This window comes from Poromitra crassiceps, assembly GCF_964638095.1.
Source record: "Poromitra crassiceps genome assembly, chromosome: 4".
NCBI classification, from domain to species: Eukaryota; Metazoa; Chordata; class Actinopteri; order Beryciformes; family Melamphaidae; genus Poromitra; species Poromitra crassiceps.
This window is the reverse complement of record NC_139626.1, coordinates 13,571,905-13,583,801: the sequence shown is the minus strand read 5'-3', so window position 1 is coordinate 13,583,801 and position 11,897 is coordinate 13,571,905. Positions and strand designations below refer to the sequence as shown.

Sequence of the window (11,897 nt, the reverse complement as noted above, 5' to 3'; positions counted from 1 at the left end):
ATGTTCTGAGTGTATCTGCTTGTGTATGTACAGTGTAGGCCTATCTATACGTTATTTTTTGTAGATAGTATTCAGTTTCCACGGAGAATGCATGGAGAGCCTTAACGAGCCCTAATGACTTTCAGCTGGTGGGGGCAGAGTTTCTGACAGGAGCAGGAGCAAATTGACCATGAGGTAAACAGAGAGAGAAGGCAAAACACTGGCCATGTGCTTATTTTACCTAGATGATATATGATACAAAGTGGGTTGATTACCGGTAAAGCCATCCTTTAATTACTTCACCCTGCACACTCCCTTTTAAAACCCAGTCAATCTACCCTCCTGTGAGAGTTGGCCTGCTGCCACCATGCTGCAACATGTGTTCCGTAACCTTTAAGCTCATACCTTTTTTTTATTGGTAATTTCAGTTATAGTTATAGTGGGCACAGCAATGTACTGATCTTTTGTTTGTGTGTTTTTAATGCACAGAAATCATCCATCCTTTCATCCATCCCCTGTAAACCATCCAACCTTCTACCTCATTGCAAATAAATGGTTAAACGGCCCTTGAATCCTCCTTGTGTTTAAATGTGCACACCAGTCAGAGGCTGTCTGATCCACACATTTTCATAAATAACATACTTTGAGACAGTCAATTGTTCCAGACACAATACAGCCTTTATTTTATTTTATTGGAGCTCAGATGAAACGTGCAGCCTACACAACACTCTTGGCTTCGGTGTCTAACTAGTGATCTAATTGTGTTTCTCTCTTCCGGCCACCCACTGCTCCACACCCTGCAGCAAGGCAATGGCATCACAGGACACCTGTAGGATCTGGTTGCCGGCTTGGCCCAGGCTCTCATGTTACAGTCCACAGTGCCGGAGAGCTGCTGCAGGCTTCACACACGTCTATGGATGCTGTTTAAAAAGGTACGAGACGCACGGTCATACTGCACTTTTGGCTTTGACCATTTAGGATTGCTCTTTGTGGTGGGGGGTTGATAGTTCACACTGCATTTGGTATATTTCTAGATCTAGTTTGGGATTGAGAACTGTTTCCAAATGTTTTCCACTTTACTCATTCTTGCAGGTCCCTTAATCCCTTCCGGATCAGGCATACGCGCACCAAGGGATGACATCCACCCATTAATTTTTCCATAGACATTTCGTAAAACGCTTATAAAAAATAGTTTTGAAATAGTTCTACTTGGTCAAACCAAGCCACTATATTTAGAATCAGGAGAGACTATATAACATTTCATTCGTAAATATATTTTCAAACACAGCAGTCTCGCATCGACAGAGATGCCACCATCTCTCCACAGACTGACAGGCAGACAGAGATGCCGCAATCTCTCCATATACAGACAGCCATCGAGACATGCACCGAGTATCGCTACTGTATCTTGTTGGCTCATTTTTGGCAGTTTGTAAGTATAAATAATAGGGGTGCGGGAAAAAATCGATTCACCTAAGTATCGCGATTTTTAATGTCACGATTTTTTGGATCGATCTTTTATTCCAGAATCGATAATCGCAATTTTTTTTTTTTTTTTTTTTTTTTTGGTGCTTGCAGTCAGGCCACTCACTGAACAGCAGGCCAGGCGCCGCCTACTGGTTTACTAGTGGTTTTATTACTTTATTAGTCTGAAGTAATAATTACACTTCAGGGTTAAAGTGGGTGCATCTCATTGTAAAATTGGACTTCAAACGGCCCAAATCTGGCTTCAAACGGCCCAAATTTCACGCGCGTTGGCCCATATCGGCCTGGCCTGCTTGGTATCTAATGCCCGGCCTGAATTATGATCCCAGTCCGCCCCTGTTTTTAACTATATCGCCCAGCCCTACTCATGATATATAATATACAGTCTCTAGTGTATGATTCAACTTTTCCCATGTTCTAATCTAGTGTAAAAAAGCAAACAAACTGAAAAAAGAAAAGAAAAAAATAAACAAAAATCGCAATAAATCGTAATATCGAATCGCAATAATCGTAGAATCGCAATACTTAAGAATCGCAATATAAATCGAATCGGCACCCAAGAATCGTGATAGTATCGAATCGGGAGATAAGTGAATCGCCACAGCCCTAATAAATAATAAAATGAATGTAGTTTTAAACATTTTTTCCATTGTTTTCACATGTGACAAGGCCCAAAATGATCACTGTAAGCAGAGTATTGATCACTATAAGCAAATTATTTAAACAGCATGTGTATAGGAATGATTCAGGACAAAGCTTTTTGATAAGCAGTTGATCACTATAACCATGATCACTATAAGTGGATTTCACTCTACGTGTGTGTGTGTGTGTGTGTGTGTGTGTGTGTGTGTGTGTGTGTGTGTGTGTGTGTGTGTGTGTGTGTGTGTGTGTGTGTGTGTGTGTGTGTGTGTGCATGTGTGTATGCATGTATGTATGTATATATATATATATATATATATATATATATATATATATACCGTAAATTCCGGACTATAAGCCGCACCTTTTTCCCCGTTTTTTGGCCTTTTTTGGCCCCTAGGGCTTATATAACGGTGCGGCTTATCTATGAATTTAAAAAAAAAAAAAAAAAAATCTCTCTTTTTTAGCACTCTTTCTAACTATAAATCCACTTCTGTTTTAATTTCCTCTCTTGCCCTCTTTTCACCACACTGTATGACACTGTATGACACTGTATGACACTGTGTGCACTGTAAATAACAACACAGGTGGTGTTGTGTTATGTTGTTTTGTACACTTTTTGTTGTTGTTGGTCAGAGTGAGATGTTCCATGGTCTCTCCTGATTCTAAATATAGCTGACTCACTTGGTTTGACTAAGTACAACTATTTTCAGAAGCATTTTACGAAATGTCTATGGCAAAATGAATGGCAGATGATCTCTGCGTACGCCTAACCCAGAAGAGGGCCTGACTTTGGCATTCCATTAATGATTGTTAGTCTAAAGTGTTGACTTAGAAAATACCAGTATTATGTGTGTTTTCTTTGACAAAGTGGTTAAAGCTGAGGCTGTCTTATCTCCAACTCAATTGCTTGTCAAATGTCCATTTTCTCTTGCTTTCCCTCAGTCACACAAATAAAATGTCCATCTTTGTTTAGGTGTAAGAGGAGAGTTTGATTGAAGGGAACAGTGTCTGTTTGGAAATATAACCATTTGTGTTTAATTATTCAGTTGGTAACGTAGGCTACCTGTTTCTTACTGTCTGCTTTACCGCTAATGACAGTTAACTCATATGAGCCAACCTGTCCTGTAGAATTAACGTCAGGTACTTTCTCTTCTGTTGATTGCATCTTGTTAACTGCAGTGGCATCATCACACACACTGAGGTCATGCACATTTCCCAGAAAGGGTTCCCCCAAATCATCTCCTCTCTCCCATATCCTCCTCCATTTATAATCCAGTGCACACCAGGATATCAAGATTGACGTTTCTTTTTATTATTAGATTACATTAAGAAAACAAGAAGGAGCTAACAATGTGCTTTGCATATTGATTCATCAGATTCGCTTTGTAAATCATTTTTGACAAAAGTAGCTTACCGTAGTATCATAGGTGTTTTAGACCCTTTTTAGGGGGGCTTGAGCGCCACTAAATTTAATTTGAGCCCCCTAAAAATACTAGACATCCACACAAATCCGTAGGTACCAGCCATGTTATGCTCGCTTACTTGGAAGCGGGTGTAACATACTGTAGCTCCAAAGTCAGCAATGTTTTTGACAAATGTAAATGGGCATGACTACTCAATTGGGTCTCTTGACCTCTCACATCAAGATATCTGAATGAAATTGGGCTAATTAGAACCACACAAGTCTTAGCTTTACAGCCATGTCTTGACATTTGTCAGCTACATACTGTATATGAGCTCCAGGGTCCTAAAGACAGTGTTCTGCATGCAGTGGAAAAAGTATATGGGTGAAAAGATGTTATTCTTTCCTTTTTTTGTTTCCCTATTTCTGCACACTGTGGTACCAAAACAGTCATGGACTTGTAGAAATTGGGTATGGCTACAAAGCTGAGACTCTTGTGAATCCAAAAAGCCCAATCACATTAATGTGTGATGAAATATGGCCTCATAGTAACCACTTCCAAATTGTATGATACAATTTATTTTTACTTGACCTTATACTGTATAAAATGACCTATTGTGAGCTCTAGGATAATCACAGCCTTATTAAACTCTCTAGTCTAGACCCAGAATGTAGATACATAAAAATGTATGGGATATCCAGGTACATTGAAGATAAGTGTGTTTTTCTGAGCCATTTTCAGAAAATAGTGCTTGTCATCCAATCATCAACATTGTCAAAATCGCACAAATCTCCAATTCTCAAAAGTTATATAATACAGCATTAAAAAAAAATCCCCCCAAGGTCTTCAGGTGGTGTTCTGGGGGAGATTTTAACTAATGCATTTTATTATTTTAGTTAAAGTAGTCACACTGTTTCTTATTCAGAATTGGGCTTTACGGTATATTTTTACTTAACATTTATGGACAGTGAATTGAAGCATTGGAACAAATCCTCACTCTATGGCAGTATACCCATAGGTACACCACAAATAGATTTTGACTGCCACAAATAGATTTTAACTGCCGCATATTCATTTCACTAGTTGACTGCAAACTCCTGCTTTAGGGCTTATATAGGTATTGTCTTGCCTGACCATCATTCCAATCAAAGTTAGGAAATTCCCCTTTTGTTATTTTATTATTTTACTTTTGTTTAAGCCTACAAAGCAATTGTTACTTTGTACTTGAGTTCTCCCCTCGAAGTGATTTTGGTATAGATGGGCCAGTGCAGTAAAACTAAAGTAACTAGCCTGTTTTGAAAATGTAAGGAGCAGAAAGTACAGATTTCTTTTGTTAAGGAGTCAAAGTAAAAAAAAAATTGTCAGAAAAATACAAGTAGATACCTGAAAATCCTACTTACAGTACTTAGAGTAACAAAGTATTTGTACTTAGTTACTTCCCATCTCTGTTGTCTCCCAGGGGTCGGCGAGGATCTCCATAGCTCTCTGTGTGATTGAGGGAGGGGGGCATGTCTTCCTGTTCATCCCTTAATCCTGCTAATCCTGTGTGCCAAAGTCTTAATTTGCCCCTGCTCCGTCTCAATGGACTCACCCTTTAGGCCTGCTCACATACAGGCAAACACACTCAGTCCCAGACTTGCAGGCAGGCCGTTCCAGTTAGCACTCATCAAGCTTCTTTAGCATGGATGCCGGCTGAGTGATTCTGGGGCAGGAGCGGCCCCTCTGAGAGCCACCTAGCCAACAGAGGAGGAGGAGGAGGCGGAGGCAAAAGACACATGGGTGTATTTATAGAAAAATGAGGCCTCACGATATCCTTTTTGGAGAGAGAATTATGAAGGAACGGAGCTCGTCCCACTTCTCTGATGAACAGTGTGCGAGCGGGTCGGCCCTGGGATGAATCAGGGATGAGAGAGACACTGGACTCACTCACAGACTCACTCACACACTCACAGACTGGCTTTTCATGCACAGTCACCCCGCGCTCATACAAGCCTGCCGTGGACTATGATGATGGTGCAGTGTTTTGAAATCGTCACCCCTTCAGTTTGACTTATAGGGTCTGCTGTACTTTTACAGTTTGACTTATAGGGTCTGCTGTACTTTTACATTTGAGAGGACAGTTCGGATATTAGCCGCATGCTATTCTTTTTTTTTCTTTCTTTCTCAGATCCTTCTCCCATTTTCTCCACCAATTGTATTTGGCCAATTCCCCCTGCTGTCCCGGTCGTTGCTCCACCCCCTCTGCCGATCTGGGGAGAGTTGTCGACTAGCACATGCTTCCTCCGACACACGTGCAGTTGCCAGCCGCTTCTTTCCACCTGACAGCGACGAGTTTCACCGGCAGGACATAGCGCGTAACTATCTTCCCAGTACCCCTCCCCCCCGAACAGGCCGACCAGAGGAGGCGCTAGTGCAGCGACCGGGACTCGTACCCCACTGGCTTCCCACCCGCAGACACGGCCAATTGTGTCTGTAGGAACATCTGACCAAGCCGGAAGTACCGCTGCCGGGAATTGAACCCGGGTCTCCGCGGTGGTCGGCGAGTGCTTTTACCGCTACACTACCCAGACTCCCCGGACAGATCGGATATTAGCGCGCTCGCTGGCTGCTTCTATTCTGACTCAAGATGAAGAAGTTCTTGCAGGTGAAAAAAGGCAGATACTCTTTTCGGCAGGGCAGACGAGGCTCTCTGTTTCCGCTTCAAGAATTCTGTAAGTGTTTCGTCAGCTTGGTCTGCTGTGACGCACATCATCGCCTTCCTGAACCTTAGGGTTAACGCTAGACTATATTTAGAAAAAGGTTGTCATTTTTGTAATGCTGTATTTGCCAGTAGTAAGACTTGTATCAGGAATGTTTTCGGACAATAGCCATCCAAAATCTGACCTTGAAGATATATGGCCTATATTTTTGTCCTTTCTCTCTCTTTTACTCGTTATTTAATGCTGTTTTGTATCCAGCTTTCTTACAAAGCCATTCCATAGCAAAGAGTTGCCTGTCCTCTGAGTGTTGCCTGTCCTCTTGAGAGTTGTCGGAGGAAGTTTTGCGCTCAGGCTCTCCGAGGTCAAAACCTCTGCGATGCCTTCGTTTCATTGGCTCCTTTGGAGTTTGCGAAGCAGGTCACGGACCCGGGAGAGTGTCACGGTTCAGCGTAGAGGGTTACGGAGCCCAGAGAACAACTGCAGTCAGGACAGGAGAGAGCTGGAGGAGGAGAGCCTGCAGTGCTAACAACCAGCCTTTCATCTCTCTGCAAAAAAGCCAAAGGATTATTTGAGCCCAGGGTTTGTTTTTGACACTGATAGGTTTGACTTGGATAAGGTATGGCAGTGTTTGCATGTTGGAATGTTAGTTATTATATAGGCTATGTGTGTCTTATAGGGCTGTACCTCCGAATTATGTCCATCCAATCGGATTTGGCTGTTCAATACGAATATTCAACTATTCTTTTTCTTAGAAGACTATCTGGCAATCAGAAAATCCATTGGCATGAGCTTGTTTGATTTGTTTGTTGAATTACGACTTGATTTGACCATCTTAATAGGCTAATACTTATACCAAAATAGGCTATATCTCGCTATCTGTTGGGAGAAACCAAGCAATTCTATCAAGAATCAGACATTTAGGACCCCCATATAGCCGGAATGGAATGATCCTTGTTTCATAACATTTTGCGACTATTCGACTGTGAGATTGGCAGTTGAATCAGGCTCCTTCGAACGAATGGTCGAGTATTCACAGTCAGCCCGAGTGTCTTCATCTGTTTGAGCATGCTGCGTCACCACCTGTCAGCTTTTTCTCAAGAAGACCAGAATATGTTGGATTACAGTGTTGGGAGGGTTAATTTTAAAAGGTATTCCGCTACAGATTACTGAACACATGCCCTAAAATGTCATTTGTAACGTATTCCATTTAGAATACTCAAGTTAATTAATGTATTCTAAATACTTTGGATTTTTGGAATATTTCAAAATGGTCTTGCTGAGCCCATTTTGTCTGGGTCACTCTGAATGTACGCAAATGCGATGGCAATGTGGTCACGACGTGCACTGATGTAACGTTGTGACCTTCTTCAGCATGTTTGTCAGTAAAATGTTCTTTATATTTCCATGTCAGGAACACATTCCGGACAGAGTCTGTGTGCCCTCTGTCATTGCCATTGTCTTGTGGTGTCTGGCAGGCATATGAATTTTACAGCAAATAAAAACAAAACGAACAATTAAAGTAATCTATTTTAAGGACAGTAGCTGTATTCCGAATACAGTACCACCACTTAAACTGTAACTGTAATGGAAGGAATACAGTTACTTATATTTTGTATTTTAAATACATGTATTCCGTTACTTCCCAACCCTGTTGGCTTATGAGACTTCTTCTCTTCACCTCTTCTCATTTTGATAAAGTGTTGTTGTTGTTGTTGTTGTTTTGTAATAGACCCTAATAATAATAATAATAATAATAATAATAATAATATTGTGACATTATTAAATGTTGTGCGAGGGCAGGCACATGTGTTCCACCTACATGTGGATTCAGGGCAGGCACATGTGTTCCACCTACATGTGGATTCACACTCATGTTCAGTAACTCCGGACTCGGACTCAGGTAACGGGGACTTGACTCAGACTCTCCTTTGGTGACTTGACTACAACACTGCCGCCTCTCAGGTCTTTGTCCTCCAAACTAGCAAAGAAGACTTGAATACGTCGGATGATTCTCTTCACCTAATCTCACGTGCTTCTCTCTCCCCTGCCTCGCTCTCTCTCCTCCCCTCCCGGAAGTCCTCAACATGCCCACGTCCAACCAGGGATGGCCGGAGGAGTTTGGCTTCCAGCTGGGCGGGCACGGGCCGAGCTACATCCTGTCGGTGGAGGAGGGCAGCAGTGCTCACCTGGCAGGGCTGCAGCCTGGGGATCAGGTCCTGGAGATCGAGGGGCACAACGTGTCCACGCTGGGCGCACAGCCTGTCATCGCCATCGCACAGACCCAGAAGAACATCCCCCCCAGCATCGGAGTGGTGTCGCGCATCCAGCAGGTCACACACCTCTTCAGTCCCATCACACCGATGCTTTCTATAGGTTGATGTGTGGGGAATATGTCATGATGTCATGGTGCAGCAGGAATATGTCATGATGTCATGGTGCAGCAGGAATATGTCATGATGTCATGGTGCAGCAGGAATATGTCATGATGTCATGGTGCAGCAGGAATATGTCATGATGTCATGGTGCAGCAGGAATATGTCATGATGTCATGGTGCAGCAGGAATATGTCATGATGTCATGGTGCAGCAGGAATATGTCATGATGTCATGGTGCAGCAGGAATATGTCGGTGCAGCAGGGACGCAAACTAGTTTTTAGGTCACAGGCACCTATTTGATACCAAAATAGGGCCGTTAAAGGGACACTTGACCGAAAATCAATGCTGATTTATTTTGCACGTGATCTCACACAAATTCAAAAACTGTAAACAGTTTGACAGTTATGATCTCAGAGATGATGTTTTCGGCCGTGTGTGTCTGTGTGTCAGTGTGTCTGTGTGTCAGTGTGTGCCTGTGTGCTCAAACGTCGACTTGGACTCAAGGATGAACTGATTACATTCTGATATGATTGATATGATTACTCTCTTCATACACAATGGATGGTTGAGGTCCCTAAACATCGGGAACATAAACATTTTTTCCTGTGATTAATTCGCACGTCAATAATATTTTCAGTAACTATCAGTCAATGCAACCGGGCATACCATCGGCGAAGTTTCGCTGAGCGTTTATTTTGTCGGGCCAAGGTCGATTTTTCAGAAATTTGCTTCCAACGTGTACACATCTGTTGCTGTGATTGACAGGTGGGTCAAAATTTGCATCGTAAATTTCGTGCTGTATATTTGCATCGCTCTTGGTGTGTAACAGCCATTACAGTTAGTTATAGTCTATCTACAGTATCATCTTTTATTTATTTTCCCCTGCATTGTAGATGGACATCACACCAGGTCCGGACGGTCGTTTCGGCTTCACCATCGTGGGAGACTGCCCCCTACTGGTGGAGGACTGTTCTCCGTGCTCTCCGGCCGGCCGGGGGGGCCTGCGAGCGGGGGACTACGTGATGGAGGTGAACAGCGTCCCAGTGCGGCAGCACGAGACGGCGGCGGCGCTGATCAAGGCATCTCAGGGCCGGACACTGCGCCTGGGCGTGCTCTGCCTGGGCTCCAGAGGGTGCAGCAGCAGCTTGGAGGACAGCCAGCTGGGAGGAGACACAGTCAGGCTCGACCGCAAACACAAGGCCCTGGAGTTCAACAGGAAGGTGAGCTCAGATAGGGAATAGACCCTTCTCACGGTGGCCATTTTGTGTCGAAAAGGCAGGATAAACACAGGTGCAAGTAAAACACTAATGAGGGTTTCCATCTTCCATGATTGGAAGTTGGAAACCTTCATTAGTGTTTTGCTTGCACCTGTGTTTATCCTGCCTTTTCGACACAAAATGGCCCCCGTGAAAAGGGTCTATTGGTAGAGTAAACTTCAGGGAGCTCCCCAACTTCTGAGTAGCCAGACATTTAGAGAAAGTAGCCGGACAGGGGCTTTTGCGACGTTTGTTCCCCAATTAATGAACAAACCTCAAACATGTATTATGATAGTGTGCAGCCTGACCTCCAACTGGATACGACCCACGACGTCGTTTGACCTGAAATCATGTTTCAACGTTAAGCGCCCTCTAGTGGTGGTGTGAATAACAGCCCAGTCTCAGAGTTTGGTCAAAATATAAGCTTGAGTCGTGCGGGATTAGTCGTGAGTTAGTTGCTTTATAATATTGTATTGCAGGCTTCCCATGGTAGTTTCAGATAGTTTATAATTGTATTATCAGCCATATTGCAAAACTTTGACATAACACAACTTCTTATCTGTAAGTACTTCCAAACATTTCCTTTTCCCAGCTTAAATTTTTCTAATAGATTGCTATATGGCAAAAACACACCATCTTCATATAAATCACCAATAGTGCTTATACTGTACCACGGGAATGCCACTGCTTCCAATACACAGTATTTTTACCAATACAAATTGCGGGATTGTGCTCACTTTTAGTTTCTGCGCTGCTGGGAACCCCGACAGAGTGCAGTGCCGAATTTCGTGCTTTTCAGCATAGCGCCACCTACTGGCAACACAAAAAGTGGTTTATCTTGAGAACCGTTCGTCCAATTGACTTCAAACTGGGGAGGGGGGGGGTGCGCTTAGGGGTACCTGACAGACTGCACTGCTGAATTTTTTGCAATTCAGCATAGCGCTACCTACTGGCAGCACAAAAAGTGGTTTATCTCTAGAACCATTTGTCGGATCGACTTCAAACTCGGGAGTGAGCTCAGGGGGACCTGACGGAGTTTCAGAGGCAAATTCTATGCAATTCGGTATAGCGCCACCCTCTGGCAACACAATTGGTTTATCTCACGGACCGTTTGTCCGATCGACTTCTAACTTGGGGGGTGCGCTGCTGGGAACCCGACAGAATGCAATGCCGAATTTCGTGTAATTCGGCATAGCGCCACCTACTGGCAACACAAAATGTGGTTTATCTCGAGAACCATTTGTCTGATCGACTTCAAACTGTGGGAGTGCGACGCATTTTTTCACGCAATTTGAACACGCGCATATCGATATCGATACAGATATCGATACCAGTACCCATACCGATATCGATACCGTCACTGGGATTGATACTGGTATCGATACCCGATCCCGCATTTGACCGATACCGAATGCTTCAAAATAAAAGCCCAGAACACACACATACCTTACACACACAACACAATACCAGGGCGGAGTCCCACCAAACTAGATTTGAAGGCCGCATAGCGGCCTGATAATCTAGTGCCCCAAAAAGCGCCCTCTTTTTCACAGCCTAGAGTTGGTAGGTATGCAGTTACTTCACACCTCTCCCTCTGATCATCTCCCCTCAGATTGAGCAGATCCTCGGAGATGATCCAGAGGTGAAGGAGAAACTGTTTGCTGTGCTGAAGCAGTACGCAGCCGAGAAGAATGTTGACTGGCTAGCTTCAGTCCTGCCAGATGTGCTGATGACCGACGAGCAGCGACAGCTCCTCTCCAGCATCAGGTGATTCTCACAGCATTCTGCTCCCGTTACATCACATTGCTTCATGTCACAGTACAGAATCATTACATCACATTGCTTCATGGCACAGTACAGAATCATTACATCACATTGCTTCATGGCACAGTACAGAATCGTTACATCACATTGCTTCATGTCACAGTACAGAATCGTTACATCACATTGCTTCATGGCACAGTACAGAATCATTACATCACATTGCTTCATGTCACAGTACAGAATCATTACATCACATTGCTTCATGGCACAGTACAGAATCATTACATCACATT

The 11,897-nt window shown here is 43.4% G+C and overlaps 1 protein-coding gene across 1 annotated transcript in view; it reads left to right on the top strand.

Moving 5' to 3' along the window:
• Positions 1-6,135: 6,135 nt before the first annotated feature.
• Positions 6,136-11,897, top strand: part of grid2ipb (glutamate receptor, ionotropic, delta 2 (Grid2) interacting protein, b) — a gene marked incomplete at both ends in the record, with an annotated part of 65,376 nt that continues 59,614 nt past the window's right edge. The window contains 4 exons of the mRNA XM_083635770.1: positions 6,136-6,220; positions 8,285-8,538; positions 9,478-9,804; positions 11,453-11,607. Of these exons, the coding sequence (XP_083491896.1) occupies positions 6,136-6,220; positions 8,285-8,538; positions 9,478-9,804; positions 11,453-11,607 (821 nt within the window). The remainder of the gene's footprint in view (positions 6,221-8,284; positions 8,539-9,477; positions 9,805-11,452; positions 11,608-11,897) is intronic.